The 15,688-nt window shown below is 54.4% G+C and overlaps 1 protein-coding gene across 10 annotated transcripts in view; it reads left to right on the top strand.

Moving 5' to 3' along the window:
• The window catches only part of ERI3 (ERI1 exoribonuclease family member 3), a 121,965-nt gene that overhangs the window by 96,960 nt on the left and 9,317 nt on the right, over nucleotides 1-15,688 (top strand). For 9 of the 10 annotated variants that reach the window (XM_036025933.1, XM_036025928.1, XM_028511513.2 and 6 more), the window contains one exon: nucleotides 672-771. The exons of the other annotated variant lie outside the window; for it this stretch is intronic. In XM_036025933.1, the coding sequence (XP_035881826.1) occupies nucleotides 672-771 (100 nt within the window). Of the gene's footprint in view, nucleotides 1-671; nucleotides 772-15,688 lie in introns of those variants that run through there. 10 annotated transcript variants of the gene reach the window in all.

The raw sequence follows: 15,688 nt of genomic DNA, 5'->3' as shown, positions 1-15,688 counted from the left end.
AAGTGAGCACTTGACCTTCAGCAGAGATCTGCTTCCCCTAACACACACACACACACACACACACACACACACACACCCTTCATGTGTTCCCCTCACAGCTGCTTGAATCAACCAGGTGACCTTACCCCTCCTCACGTGAGCCCTTGCATGGCACTCGGCTTTCTACAGCTCGCCTGTCTCTGGTTCAGAAGAAACGACCATGGGCAGGTGGTTGGCCCCCTCTCACTCTGGTTTTCCTGTCTGTGACATTTGAATACATTGGTCTGCAAGTCCTTTCTGACACCAGTCTCTGTGACCAGTGACACTGTGGGGAGGGGGGACCCAGCAGAGTGCTGTGGACTCTGGAGAGGAGGGAATCTAAGGGTAAAGGGGATGGATGCCTGGTGAGAAGAGGGATCCTGACAAGGAGGCTCTCAGTAAACGGGAGCTCTCTGGGTGAGGTAGCATCCAGGGAGGGCCAGGGGCCTCTGATGGGGAGATACCCAGGAGAAAGGGAGCTCTGGAGGAGGAAGGGGTTTTCTGGTGGGAAGGGGACCCAGTGAAGGGACTTTCATAAAATGGCGTGATGAGGGTAAGCCCTTGGGAGGAAGATTTGGTGGGGGGAAGGTGAGTGATGGGGTTGGTTTAGGGGTTAGGGCCTCTGTTAACCATTCTTGCCTCCTGTCTTCCAGGCTTACAGCTTCGCCATGGGCTGCTGGCCCAAGAATGGACTTCTAGACATGAACAAGGGCCTCAGCCTGCAACACATAGGCCGGCCCCACAGCGGCATTGGTCAGTCCCTCCACATGTCCCCCTGCCTGCATGCCCCAGTCCCCTGGTACACAGAGGGGTTCTGTGGCTCTTTCGGCGCTTTATCAGGGTGCTCTCTGAAGCTGGGGAGTGCAGAGAAAGGGGGTGGAGTGAGGGGAGAGTGAAACCAAACCATTGGAAAGGGACTCTCAAAACAATATTTAGGAGGAGGCTGGGTTCTGGGCCTTGGGTTCAAGCCAAGGTACCCCTTCCCCCAGCTGCATCCCTGGTGGGTGGTATCCTCAGAGGGGTGGGCATATGTCAGCTTACCTACCCCCCGTGGAGCTGGAGGAGACTGTTTAATATTGTTTCAAGTCTGTGGCCACTAAACTGGGCGATCAATGGGAGTTAAGGAGATGAATTATTTAAACCTCACCAGCTTTTAATTAGTCGGGGTCCTTCTGACCGATGGCTCCGTCCACAGGGTATTGACTCCCCCGCAGGAGCAGTAGCGTCCATTGAGCGGTGCCTGGGTTGGGAGGGGGCCACTTGGGGTACCAGGTGGGGGTGTACCCTCAGGGGGATTACCGCTTGGGAGGGGGCTAGAGTGGCCGAGGTTCTAGGCACTGGAGGCTCTGCTAGCCTCTGATCTGTTGGGATGGACGTGTGTCTGTCTGTGAGTTTGCGTGTGTGTAGCTGATGTCACCTGCAGTCTGAGGGTGCATGTGTGTCCGTGTGATGTGTGTATCTAAGGGATGTGGGGGGGGGTGACAATATATCTGTGTATATTTTTATGAGGGCACGTGTCTATGTATGGAAGCAACTGTCAGCCTGTGTGTGTACCCATCAGAAAGAATGTCTGTCATTCTATCTTATTTAGTGTGTGTGTGTGTGTGTGTGTGCAAGCACGTGCATGCAAATGCTCTCAAGCTTTCAAGCAAGTATAGGTTTTGTTCCAAGTGGGGAGAAACAAGGGTATTTCTGGGCGGCACTGTGACAAAATCATAACTCATGTACCTTTGGGGAGGTATCAGAGGTTGAGGGGAGGGGAATGGCAAGATACACTGGAAGGGTCCAGTTGCCGGCTATAGACAGAGCCCCTCATCCTTTCCACAGACACCTGGTGGGTGCTGGGCATCCTGAACAGAAGGTCCTGTGCTCAGGGAGCTCACCTCCTGGGAGGAGACAGAGACTGAACTGGGTATTTAACACCCGGGGCAGTAAGAAACAATGGGGCTGCCCTAAGAGAGTTGCCAAGGTGGCTTCTACTCCTCCCTTTACATCTCATGGACTTCTTGGACGCCCTGTATCATTCTTGTTGGTCGGGGGGAGAAGAAGCAGCCGATGGGCCTGAGGAATTTGGGAGTACCCCACAGCAGCTGCTGTTGCCTTGCAGCTGCTGTCCTCTACAATCTAGAGGGGACCCCAGACCTAGCAAGGTGATATGTCTGGGAGGCTGGCAGGATGTTTCCTAGAGAAGAGAACAAGGCAGGGGATCCTTGAAGGGTGAATAGGAGTTTGCTAGGCAAAAGAAATCAGGAAGGGTTTTCTTTTTAGGGGGAAGTGTGCGTATAAAGCCTGAGGGCATGAGGAAGCCTAGCGTATGAGAAGACACGTCCAGACATCTACAGATAGTTTCCGGTGACTGGAGTGAGGTTTTCCAGTTAGGGAATGGCTAGCAAATCAGCAGGGAAGCAAGGGGGCCTTGAATGCCAGGTTAGGGGGTGGGGGTGAATATCTTTTGAGGCTTTTTTTCTTTTTCATTGACTTTATTGGGGTGACATTGGTTAATAAAATTATATAGGTTTCAGGTGTACAGTTCTGTCATACACCATCTGTGTGTTATATTGTGCATTCACCCCCCAGGGCAAGTCTCCTTCCATCACCATTCATGCACCTGTTACCCTCAGCTTCCTTCTCCTGAGGTGTCGATGAGACAGGGAGTTTGTGAGTGAGAGAACGGTGTGATTGGAGCTCTGGTTCAGAGTCACTGAGGCACTTCGTGCTGCACAAACTAGTTCTTAACAAGTGCTCAATAAAGTCAATCAGATAGGTGAATGAAAGAACAAATGAGTGGATGAGTCAATGAATGTGACGGGGAAGGGAGGGACCAGAGAATGAGGACCAGTGAGAGGACTAGCACTGGCCCAGAGGAGGAGGAATTGCCTGTAATTGAGTCTGGCCAGTGGGCGGAACCAGTGGGCCTGGGTTAACTTACCCTGCACAGCCTCGAGCTGCGTGCCCTGCTTTTGTGTATCTGTCCTGGGTATTTCTGAGAGGAAGGGGTTCCTTGTCTCCACTCTTCCCTGCCTCCTGGGACTCAATGGTGCCTCTCTTGTCTCTTCACCCACGTTGATTCTGGGTTAGGACCTCTGAAGTGTTCCTTCCTTCTCCATAGAAGAAAGTTTTTCCATCTGAGTGGGCCCAAGGGACAGCTGAAGGCTGAGTGACAACAGAGTGAGGGCTTTGGAGCCAGAAGTTCTGGTTCTACGACCCAGAGCCCCATAACCTTAGATGAGGGACGGTGCCACTGTCTTTCGGAGCTGTTGGGACGGTTTGGTGATGTCAGCTGTGTGAAGGGCTTGTGCAGTGCCTGGCACACAGTGGTTACTCAAGGACACTGGTGGTTCCTGGCGTTTGGTCTTTGTATTTTTGAATGAAGAGGGCTGCCCTGCCAGCTCCTGCCTGGCTCTGAGGTGCGGGCGAGGGTGCTGGGAAGGGAGGGAGGATGCAGGGCATTAATTGGGCTGGGAGAGGCGGGGATGGGAGGTGTGGGTTTTGAGCAGTGAGGTTAATGGCCCTCGCGCCAAAGAGACAGCTTTAATGAGCTTCAGCTGCCAGTGCCCCGAGTTACTGTGCGTGCTAAAAGGGTCGCGCTGGAAGAGTTTGATGTGGACTATTTCCCAGCCCTGGGGTCAGGGGTCAGCTCCTGTCACTGGCCACTCAGGCTGGTCCTCAGTGACATGGTGCTAATTAACTGTGTGAGGAGCTGCCAGCCCGGAGTGGGGAGTGGTATGTATATTGGGGGCTGGGGGTGAGGCAGCATTGGTTATGCTGGGCAAGGGTTCTACCTATCCCACGGCTTAGCCATCTCCAGGATCTGCTTCGTTCTCCCACAATGCCATGGAGGTGGCAGTGGCTCAGTGTGCAAATCACCGATGACACTAGTCCCACCAATGATCCTGAGCCTCTTTCTAAGGTATGTGTGGCAGGGGGAGCCTGTGGGGCCTGCCTGGCAGGGACTCCTGCTGAGCAGTGGGTGGCAGAGGTGCTAAGAGGGCAGGGATCAGGCAGGCTGGAGGGGCGGGCTGATGAGAGGGCAGGGAGGTCCAGCTGCAGAAGCGGCAGGGGGCGTTGGCATGGATGGGGTGGCTGAGCTGTGTGAGGGGGAGTGTGGGAATGTTCGGGCAGACCAGTGACCTGGTCAGAGTTGGGCTGCAGTCAGAACGGCCAGAGAGAGTGCGTGGAAGAGTAGTGGGGAGAGACTGCAGAAGGGGAGGTACAGTGGGGTACGTGGAGGTGATGCTTAATTCAGTGCCGGCAGTGGCTGTGGAAATGGAGTCGGGACCAGGTCAGCAAACGCTTACCTTGTACCTACTATGTGTCAGGAACTGTGATAAGTACTAGAAATATATTAGTAAAGATGACAGGCACAGTGCTCAGCCCCCACAGAGCTCACAGGCACAGCCCAGGACTGACGGAGAGAGAGGGCTCAGCGATGAGGCACTGCATCTCTGGGAGGGAAGGGGGCTGCGGCCGTTAGCATGGCCCCTCAGGCAGGGGAGAGACACTCTCCACCCCGGGGAGTGTTCTTGGCCATGTGAACAGGGCGGTGTTGGAGCCGATTGTGGGTGAGGAAGGACTGCATGTACATAGAACTGGCTGTTGATGGGGCTCTAGCTTCCACCAGAGACTGCTGAGTGCTGTGGTCCTTCTTTCATTTTAGCCAGAGGTCAGCAAGTGCTTTATGTTAACTAATTTAATTGTCACACCAGTATTATGGAGGCAGACACCATCATTCCCATTTTATAGGTTGGAAAACTGAAGCTTAATTAGTTCGGTGACTTGCCTGAGGTCACACAGCCAGTCGAATTGAGGAGTCAGGATTCAAACCCAGATCTGTCTCTTCTTGTTCTTCTTCTTCTTCTTCCTTCTTTTGTGAAATCTGCACAGGAAATGTTAGTAAAATCTCATCAGTTGTTGGGACATGGAGGCCTCCTACACCTCTGGTTTCAGCTGGCTGGGAGGGTAACTAGAGCCTTCCCTGATGCCCAGCTGGGTGGTGCTGCCCTGGTTGCTCAACCCCTCTGCTCAGGGACTGAGGAGGGCCCATCTGAGGCTCAGGGTGAGACAGGACGCCCAGACAACAAGTGGGCTCTCTCAGGAGTTTGTTGCCCAGCACAGTTTGTCAAGAGAGCTGGGCTGGCAGGATGGGGGTCTGGCCCCAGGAGGATAGCACTGGCCTGTGGTCTCCCCTGAAGGAGTGGGGTGTCTATCAAGAGTCTAGTCAGAGCGCATTAGCTCTGTGACATGGATCTCATTAGCGCCCGTGAGAGGTGTCACTGCGGGAGAATCGTTGGCTCAGGGAGACTCTTGTACCAAAAGGAAGAAAGGACAGTGACAGCCTTTTCTCTGCCGCCTCTGCCGCCAGCTCCCTGGGCCGCCTGCCCTCCTCCTCTTAGTAGGGGTGTGGGGGTGCTGGCTAATGAGCTCATCTACAGTACAGCTTTGCCTTCCCCTCCTTGAAGCTCTCCGGGTCCCTCTGAAGACCTCAGGCCCAGGATTAGCACACACCAAACACCAGCCCCGCTCTCGCCCAGCAGGGAGTTCCTTCTGATCACCCTGCCTCTGCCACTGTGGGCAAGGGAAAGGGGGTGGGGCCAAGACAGCCACTGTGGCCAGTGGGAGAGAGCGTTCATCTTGGGAAGGCTCCAGCCCTCTGTGTCCCTTGACCATGTCCACTTCTGCGCAGTGGGTTCTTTCTTTCCAGGGTGGTGATCTTCTCTGCGCCTCCCCTTTCCCCATGACATCGCTCATCCTGGTGGGGTCTCCATCCCTGTAATGAACCCTCCTCCCAAGTCAAGGAGGAATTTGGGGATTCTGGCTCAGGGTTCAACAGAATGTGGCATTTGTATATAATCTGATATTTGACTTTCTGGCTCAGCTAGGACTTCAGAATTAGCAAGAGCCTAGTGTCTGGGCTTCAGATGACTGGATGGTGGTGAAGGATTGATAGGAGGCCCCTGCAGACCTGATCGCCCTCTCCCTGGCTGTCCTACAGGGGCAGAGAGGTACTCCCCACGGCCCCCTGCTTCAGTCATCTTCAGGGCCGGGAGGGGAGGAGTCAGCACAGCAGCCTTGGGGAGAAGGTGCAGAGACAGCTGGAGTACAAGCTTTTCCAGCCCTAGCCCCACCCCTGTCAGTTCTTCGTGGTGCAGCCCAAAGAGAGTGAAGCCGGTGGATAGCCATGAGGAGAGAGTATTCTCCAGGCGTCCGCAGTCCCCCCTGGCCTGCTCGGGTGGTGCTTGGGGGGAGGAGTGCACCCCTTCCTACCTGAGCTGGGACCCCTGGACCCCTGGGGACACCTGAGGACTTGGTCCTTGCCGACACCATGCTCTAGTCTTCATTAGCAACCACAGGTGGGAGGTGGATAGATACATGAACGAGTGGACGGACGGATGGATGGAGGAAGGTTGTGGCACATGTGTGTATTTGTTCTCTGTGATGCACTGAGAAGTACAATCTTTGTTTCCCTACCTTCCTCGCCCCAGGCCCCAGCCCAGCCTCCCCTTGTCTCTCTCTGTATCTCCTGTCAAACCATCGCAGACGTAAATGACAAAGAAATCAGAAAGACAGATCAATGCTGGCCAAATTAGCACTTGCAGATAGACTGTGCGGGGATGTCAGCGCCCTGACCCCTGGTGATCTTGCAGCCTCCACCGCTGATATTATGCAAATTGCATCCATCTGGCAGGACCCGCGTGCTTGCAGCTCCTACTCAGAGGAGTAATGGGCTGGGGGTGGGCGGGAGGATTGGAGCAGGAGTCAGTGGAGTGAGTGTGTGCGTGTGTGAGCATGTGCTTGAGTGTATATGAGGGTGTGTGGTGCCCACCAAGCACTGGGTGGTGATGGAGTGATTGACAGGGCAGATAAGGGACTGCATTGGATTCCTTTGGGCTGGGGGATTAGGAGCAGCCACAGATGGGAGATAACCGGACTTCATTTCAGTTTATTTCCCTCCTTATCCCCTCTCCCCACCTTCACTCCCGAAAAACACAATCTTTCTAGTTTGCGTTTTCATCAATATTTGCAAGTCATTACCACTGGTTTAAGGTGAGAGACAATGTCAGGGCCCAGGCCGTGCCGGCCGCTCGCCCAGTCCCGCACAGGCCTGGTGCCCCGAGACTGGATACCTAGAGCAGCCCAGGCAGCCTCCACGCCAGTGCATCCCTTCTCCTTTGCCCACAGCACCCCTGGGTGATTTATACTGCACAGACCAGTCCTGATGACCTACCCCACCTGACCTCATGCCGCCTGACGACACCTAAGCTAGGCCCCTGTCCCTCCCACCTGTTGCTGCTGCGTGATATCCCTGCCTTCACATGTAGGCTCCAGCTTAGGTGCTTCTGCCCCTGGTACTAGCTGTGCCCCTGGGAGCTGTTCTTCCTCTCCTGCGGGACTCTGGGCCCTTCCTCACGGCTCTTCCGGTCCTTAACACTATTGCCCAGGGCCCAGGCCCCAGCTGGGAGAAGCAGGGCCTGTGGCCTGTGGAGAGGGGATCTGGTCTGGTCCGAGCCCCCATATGCCAGTATCCTTCCACAGCATCTGCGGAGTGTCAGATGTAGTAAAGAAGACTTTGTCTTTTATCTCATTGAATCCCCAAACCATATGCGACAGAAGAATAGAAGTCATCAGCAGATAGGAAACTGAAGCTCAGGAAGGTTGTCATTCACCCAAGTCTGCAGAGCAAGGAAGTAGAGAGCCGGAATTTAAACACACATCTTTCTAGGGTCAGAGCTCTTAACAGCAAGCCGCACTGCCTCACCGCTGCGCCACCAACCCCAGACAGTCACACAGCACCACGCCTAGATCTGTTTAAAGGAGCCTTCCTTGTACAGTGGGCAGGCAAGTTGCTTCAGCTTGTCACCTCTGAGCACAAACCTTGACCCAGACCAGATCCCCCACCAGGCTGCACCAGACAGAAGGGAACAGGATTTAAACACATTCCACTCTCAGGAGCTGTGTGTCTGAGACAACTGGGCGGTTGCGAGGACACACAGACGACAGAATGCACTCAGCAGGTGAGCCTGCCCAGGGATGTGTCACAGCACGTGGCGTCTGGGCTCCTGCAGCTCAGGGAGAGGGGCTGAGCCGCTCAGGCCAGCCAGCTGTGGTGGCTGAGGGCGTAGCTGTTCCAGAAGCCCCTCCAAAACTGGGTTCCGGCTGTACCAACCCACCAGACAGGGTTGGGAGCCAGGAGTGTTGGGGACATGTCCGGGGACACGTGTGCAAGGGGAGCTTGTTCTAATGAGGAGAACATGGCTGCTAGTTAGGCGAGGGGCGGGCGGGGAGCCGCAGAGCTGATTGAAGGCAGGGGCAGGGGTCAGACAATTAGGCCCAGATCCGGCTGTTTGATGTGAGTTCTGAGGCCTCAAAGCCTCCCTTCAGCCCGCTCCCTCCACTCCCTCCTCTCCCTCCTCTTTCCTTTCTTCTTCTGCCCAAAGGCAGGAAGGATGGAAACGCTTACTCTCACTGTTACTATTATTAAACTCTGCCAGGCCAGCCAGACCCCAGGACTCCTGCCTACAGGGTCCCCCGCTGCAGGTCCTCCGAGGCTCCTTAGACCCCATGGGGCATCTGGCCAGTAGCCAAGGCCAACCTGAGAGCAGACACAAGGTGAGACCCAGGGTAGGATAACCCTTCTGCCTCTCTTGCTTCTGAGGTGGTAGTGAATGGGGCCTCCCAGCGGTGATTTGGGCCTGGGGCTGCCAGGGCCATGTCCCAGGCCTGCTTTGACCATCACCTCCTGCAGTCACCTAGGTCTTTCCTGTTCTTTTTTGGGGTTGATGGGGTAAGGGCATGGCTCGTGCATGTTCATACCCCATCACACACATGGTGGTCTGCAGCAATCTCCCTGAAACCTCGCCCTACTGGGTAGAGATACATAGAGTCCCGCAGTACTGTCACACTCGTACACCAAAGCAGAGTGTCCCCCTACCCCAACCTGGGTGTCGTAACCCACGCATTGTCAGAGTCCTACTCTAGTCACACACAGGGCTGCAGAAGCCCTGACAGTCCCCTGGGTCCTGGGAGCTAAGCCCCTCCCCTAGAGTAGCTGGGAACTGCAGGAAGAGCTTGTGTCCAGGGTGGGTACGGACCTTCCAGTCTCCCGTCCTAGGAAATGAGCCTTTCAGACTGGTACTGACCAGAGAGTGGGAGGAAGCCAGATTGGGGGGGCAGTGGGGAGAGGGAGGGTGGGAGCAGAGATAAATGTTAGCTCATTTCTTCCGTAATTAGTTACTCCCTCATCCCCGCGTTGTAATTGTGAACAAGCTGTAATGTTTAATTAGTCTGTAAATGAAACCCCAATTTCATAATGGCCTGGCTGACAGGGCTAAGTGAGCAGGGGAGGAGGGAAGGGGAAGTAATAGGGAGGGCTTGCAGGGGGTGGGGCGGTTCGTGGCATCACCTGCTCTGCAGCCCCAGCCTGGCCTCCGTTGGGGGAGGCTGAGTGATCGGGTCCAGTACTCGCACTCTGCCTTTACTAGCTTCCCCACTGGCCCCTCTTACCAGAGAGAGGCAAGGGAGGGGGCCTGGCATCCTTATTCCACCCTCCACGCGCCCCCCTCAATTCTGTAGTTGGGATACCACAATCACAGCCCAACGTAGATGCTTCTGGTTGGAGAAGCTGACCCTGGGCGCCCAGGCCTGTGACCCCAACAAGAAGAGTGCTGCCTCCCCAGGTCCAGCCTTCCCCTTCCCCAGATCAACCTGCGAAGAGGCCTTGGCTTAGCACTTGGATCTCAGCATTGGTCCTACACCTAAAGGAGCCAGTGGTTGGCACAGGATAGGCCCCTCCCCCTCCAGTCCTACTGCTAGCAGATTCTAGCGTCCTTGCTGTGCTGACACCCCAGTCTGGCCTTATCTCAGTAGGTATCACAGCAGACTGTGATGAACTGGAGCTGCCGCAGGGGGGAGCCCCTGGCCCCACCTCTGCCTCATCAGTCTCTCCCTGTCTCCCCCACAGCATCCTCACTGCCCGCACACACCCCACCCGCCTGCCGCAACCATAAATCTCAATTTACGAGGGTGGCTCGGGTGGGGGAAGGAGGCCGTGCCGCTAATGACGGCTCCTCAGCCGGATTTTTCATGTTGCACAGTCATAAATTTTTAAGAACAGCATGGGCAGCATGTTAGCGAGTTATCGAGGCTGCCTCTGTGCTGGCTGCCTAGCTCCAAGAGAGCAAGCAGACTCTGGGTCGGGTAGACGAGGCATGTGGGGCAGGGCTGGGGCCCGGCAGCCAGACTGGTGTGGAGACAAGGGTAAATCGGGGCCAAGCAGGCAGCGAGCGTGAGCCTTGGCACGAGGTGGGCAGTGCTGCCAGAGCAGCTGGGAGCCAGGTGCATGGGTGGGCTCAGGCATGTGGGCACACAAACCACGATGTTGGGAGCTGCCGACAGACGCCTCTGCTCCAGGACTTGACACCATGATGTATGGGGAGCCTAAAGACATATGGATTTTCAAAGTGGCCACTTTGAATAGAATTACAAACCCTAACGGTGTGCACAATGAGGCCTCTGCCCTGGCAGAGCTTGGTTCATAAGCCAGGTGCCTTTCAGGATTGTTCTTGGGCGCTAAGGTCCCTGGAGTCACCAAGAGAGGTTCCTAGGGAAATGCCTACAGACGGGGCGTATCTGTGGGTGTACTGGAGCCAGGTCCCTAGAGACAGGCTGACCTCATTCAAGTTAAGGCTCATCACTTCCACTCGGGAAGTCCTGGCTAAGCCACTCACCCCCCTGGGCCTCTGGTGCTTCCACTTTAAAGTAGGGTTGACGATGGCTTCTACCTCCTCAGGCTTACTCTGAGGATTTGAAAGTGCTGTAAAACCCTGCATGCAAGTTAGCGTGGTTGTCTACTTAAATCTCTGGGGGAGCTCTGAGGGGAGTGTCTGGGGAAAAGATTTGTGCTGGGCATTCACTTTCATTCAGCCATTTGTCCAGAAGGTATGTGCTTGCTGAGGTCTTCTGGGTCCCGGGCTGGCACTGGGTTTTCAGACGTGAGGGAAGTCCCTTCCTAGGACGTGGTGTGAGCACTTGTGGCTGAGGTTGCCATTGTTCTCAGCCCTGTGCCCGGTGTGCCCTCTGGGGCCGTGGGCCAGATCCCACCTCACCTCAGAGTGCTGCAAGGCCCCTCCCCAGCCCCCCGGGCCAAACGCTCCTCAGTGGAGTTCCCTTTCTGGGCAGTTGAGGGTTGGTGGTCTTGAACATCTCTCAGGAGCCCTGAGCACAAAGGCAAGATGAGAGGTTGCTCCATCAGCAGCCTTGAGCATGCTGCTTGTATCGGGGTGTTTGAGTGACTCCACGGTGATCCACGGGACAGATGCTGGTTGCTGAGGGAGAAGAGTGTCCCCAGACTGGGCCTTGTTGGTGCAGAGGTAGGGCCTGTGCCTTCTCGAGCTACTCTCATGCTCCCTGTCCTCCAGCACAGTGCCTGCCCTCGTTTCTTGGAACCTGCCGTGCCTTCTCTCACTTACGGTTTCCCACATTCATTGTTCCCTTGTGAGCCTCCCTTTCCACCCCTTGTCCTGATTAATGCCCACTCACCCTTCGGAACACAGCTCAAGTTTTGCTCCCCCAGGGAAGTCTTCCCCATCCCCCTGTGCACTCCACAGCACCCTGCACTCCCTTCACACACTGTCACGTCATAATTAAGAAATGAGTTGTTTAATGCCCCCCCCCATAGATTGTAAGTTCCCTGAGGGCAGGGACTCACATCTGTTTTGTTCAGCTTGTATCCCCAAAGCATAACATAGCGTCTGACTCGGCGTAGGCAGATAGTAAATAAAACGTATTGTTTTGCACTGAGTTAAATTGAGTTGAGATGGCCCCGGCCCACCCCTGTGTGCCAGGGCAGGGAGAGGCGGGTAGAGAAGTGCCTGGAGCTGAGGTGGTTCCCATTAGTCCTCATGATTAATTCACAGCCACACTGTGATGGAGTGGGCTTGTCCCCAGTCAGCGCCTCCGCTGGGGCCCACCTGTTAGCGACAAACAAACAAAGGGGATAAATAATGCATTGGGAGCTGAGCCAGGCGAGCCGGCGGTATTGAAATTAATAGGGATTAGCTGAGCAGCTTGAGGATGAAATATTTACCAGGTGAGACTGGGCTTAGGGAGGGCAGCACCCCTCTGAGTGAAGGCGTAGCCCGACGCTTCTCCAGGGCATTGCTGGCTAGGACTGGGAGCCCCAGCACCACCCCTGCAGCCCCCAGTGCCTTGGTTCACAGGACAGGCTGGCCAGACTGCTGACATCTCAGGTCCCAGCCAGCCTCCTGGCACAGCAGGTTTTAGAGAAACCTAGACAACAGGAAGGAGTGGAGGTGGGGAAGGGCCGGGAGCCCCAGGGCACTTGAAGAGCTGTGGGCAGGACCACGACTAACTTTCAGGGCCTGTCTAGGCTTGGGGCAGCAAATGTCAGGGCTGGAGCAGCTTCACCTATGATCTTGTCACGCCACACTTCCCTCTTTTTCTCTCTACCCTTCCATTCTTCCACTTAATACATATAGACTGGGGGCCTCTAACATTAGTGCCTCAAGGGGTGTGTCCTCTAGCAGGGGACGACCCAGGCCGTCAGAACGGGGAAAGGATAGAAGGGGTTCTTAACACAAGTGTGGGAGTGCAGCCAAGGTCCCCAGGGAGTGACAGCAAGCCCAGGTCCTGCAGAATGCAGGGGGCGGGAGGGGGCAGCTGCTGAGAGGTGGAAGGAAGAGTGTATGAAAAAGCCAAGAGACCAGAGAGCCTGAACCCCTCCCCCTGCTTCATCCAGCAGGGGAGGGGGACAGATAGGGCCCAGAGGGGAGCTGGCAGATCCCTGGGACTTTCTAAAGGAGTCTGGACCCTGTCTCGAGAACAGTGAGGCGCTGTTGGAGGTGGCGATGGTGGTTGTTTGTTATTTTCATTATACCTCAGAACTTATTACTTAGAACTAATTCTACACTAGCAGAAAAGCTTCTGTGTATCTGCTACCTAGCTTTCTTCCTTAGTGTTAACATCTTATGTATCACAGTGCAATTATCAGCACTAGGAAATTAACATGAATGCTCCTCTTAACTAAAGGCCTGATTGAATTTCACCAGTACTTCCACTAATGTCCTTCCCCAATCATTGAAGGGTTTTAAGACAGGGAGTGAAATTACAAGATTTGTGTTTTGACAGCCAACGTAGAGGAGATTGGCAGTGGGCACAGCTGTCACATAGGTGAACATTGGTGCCTGGACTAGGGTAGGAGTAGTCAGAATGCAGGTTTAGAAGAGGTCAGAAGGTCTGTGGTAATCCACACCTCAGGGGTAGACAGGGTTGCCCAGGGAGAGAGCAGAGAGCGAGCAGGGAAGAGGGCCAGTGGCAGCTCTGAGCAGCACTCACGTCTTAGGGCCACTCAGAAGCAGAGGCGTGTGCAGAGGAGCTGCAGGACCTTTGGCTGGAGAGAAGGTGGTGTCCCTGAAGCCAAGAGAAGAATGTTTCAAGGTGTCAGTCCACTGGGTCGGGTTCATCTAAACCTGAGAAGCTTCAGTGGGACTTCACCCCTTGAGGTTGCAGGGGTCACAGAGGAAGCAGCTTGGTAAAGCAGCAGTGGGGGGAGTCAGGTTGCAGGGTGGGAGATGAGTGAATGGGACCCTGAGTGTTAACAGCTCTGAAGTTTGGCGGTGAAGGGGAGGAGAGGTTGAATACTAGCCACATGGGAAAGGGGGTTAAAGAGAAGTTGTTTTAAAGACGGGGGAAGTTTAATATATCACATGCTGATGTGAAGGAACCAGCGGGGAAGAAACAGTTGGCGTCCCTCATAATGGTAGGCCCCCGAAAAGGCAGTGGGGCTGGACTCCCGACCCAGGCAGAGGGGAGGGGTGGGCTTTAGAAGTGACGTCAGGACGGTGCTGCCTCGGTGCTGCCTCGTCCCAGGAGGAGAGGGGAGAGCTGGCACAGACAGGAGAGGGGCGTCGCGTTTCCTGTGAGGCAGGAGGCGAGCGTGTGGGAGGGGGCAGGGGTGGGCGTAGGGCATTGCAGATTGTGGCAGGTGAATAAAATCTGAAATTGTCACCAGGGAGAAAGGGGGAGAGGGCGTGCACACTGGCCGGATTGGCAGTTTTATACACCCAGTTGAAGTTGATGAGTGTGATTTTGTGAGCGGTGTGAATCTGTATGGTTGTGGTTTTCTCTAATCACACTCAACCCAGATGCAGGCGTAGAGAAGGCAGAGTTTGGGTTTTTCCAGGCAAGGGTGAGGGAAGGAAAAAGGGGCAGGACAGCTGAGAATACTGGCAAGAAAGGGTTGAAATGATGAGCCATGGAATCCAGGTTCCAAAGTGAGGTGGGTCAGTTGTGTTGCTAGGACAGCGATTATTTGGTACTCACCCAATATCCATTGTCCTTCTTCCTTACTAAATAGAGCCCCTGTGCAGTAGGGTGTAGCAGTGTGTGCCCAGTTAAAAGACTGTTTTTTTGTTTTTTGTGTGTGTCTCTCCTACAGTTGGGTATGATTATGTCTCTGAGTTGTGTCCAGTGAGAGAAAAAGGAAGTATCGTGTGGGATTTACAGGAACAGTACTTAAAAGGAATCGACTCAGCTAGACAATACATTACTCTTGCTTTTTCCTCTTCCTCTTTCCTAAAATGTGGATACAATGGTTGGAGCTCCAGCAGCCATTTTGCACCATGAGATAATTTGGAAATGAGAAACAACATGCCGAGAAGGGCAGGGCAGAGAGAAGCAGCCCAGGTCCCTGATGACTTTGTGGAGCTGTGGGGCTTTTTCCCCACCTCCCTAAGCCACAGACATTCTTAGTGAGGTTGTATTTTCTTCCCTCTCTATTTTCACATGGGTTCCTATCTAAACTCGACTCTTTTTGTCATTTTAGTAACAGGGCCTGTACCCTGAGATACAGCGGGAAACAATTCGGTCATATGAGAGAGAGAGCGTAGTAAGGGCTACCATCTTCCTGGCCTGAAGTGTCAGGGTCCTCATCGCCCTTTGCCCTGCCTCCTCCATTCCGCCGAGTCTACTTTACAGGGTTCCTTTTGGTGTGCCCTTCCCTTGTCTGCCTTTAAATTCTGTATCAGGTAGTGTGCTTTCTGCTGCCAGAAAGAGAAACTCAGTTTAAAATATCTTAAATAATAAGGGGATTTAGCACCTCACAAAAGTTTGTGGGTGAAGTGACCCTCTGGTAATTCAGCATCTCAGCAACATCATCAAGGACCCAGATTTCTTCCATTTTTTGGTCTTTTGATCTTCTGTGTGCTCTTCGTAGGCTGACTCCGCTGCAGGGTGGCAGGCGGCTTCTGCAGTCCCAGACATGCGCAAACATGAGAACATGCAGCAGAATATAAAGGGTTATCTCCCCCTTGTGCTTCTTTTCTTAAGGGTGAAGAAATTTCCCATGAAGATCTTTCAGCAAACTTGCCCTCCTATCTCAGTAGCCAGAACACATGGCCACCCCTACGTCAGTGACTGGCAAGGGGGATAGGGTCACCACGAATGGCTCAGACCATGAGGCACTCACCCCGGGCACGGGCTTGAGGGAGGAGTGGACTCTGCCAGCTGGGCAGGAGGGGGCTGCACAGGGAGAGGCCAGGTACACGCAGCTACAGGTGAGGTGAAGGGAAAGTGTGTTATTGTCAGAAACTAGGAATACTTGAATTTAATATTTCAAAGGAAGAGCAATAGAGGTTCTTAAAAAGGTTGAGGGTAT

Source organism: Phyllostomus discolor, chromosome 5 (genome assembly GCF_004126475.2).
Source record: "Phyllostomus discolor isolate MPI-MPIP mPhyDis1 chromosome 5, mPhyDis1.pri.v3, whole genome shotgun sequence".
In the NCBI taxonomy this organism is placed as follows: domain Eukaryota; kingdom Metazoa; phylum Chordata; class Mammalia; order Chiroptera; family Phyllostomidae; genus Phyllostomus; species Phyllostomus discolor.
Note: the sequence above shows the minus strand (reverse complement) of the source record. Positions and strands in the feature narration are given on the sequence as shown.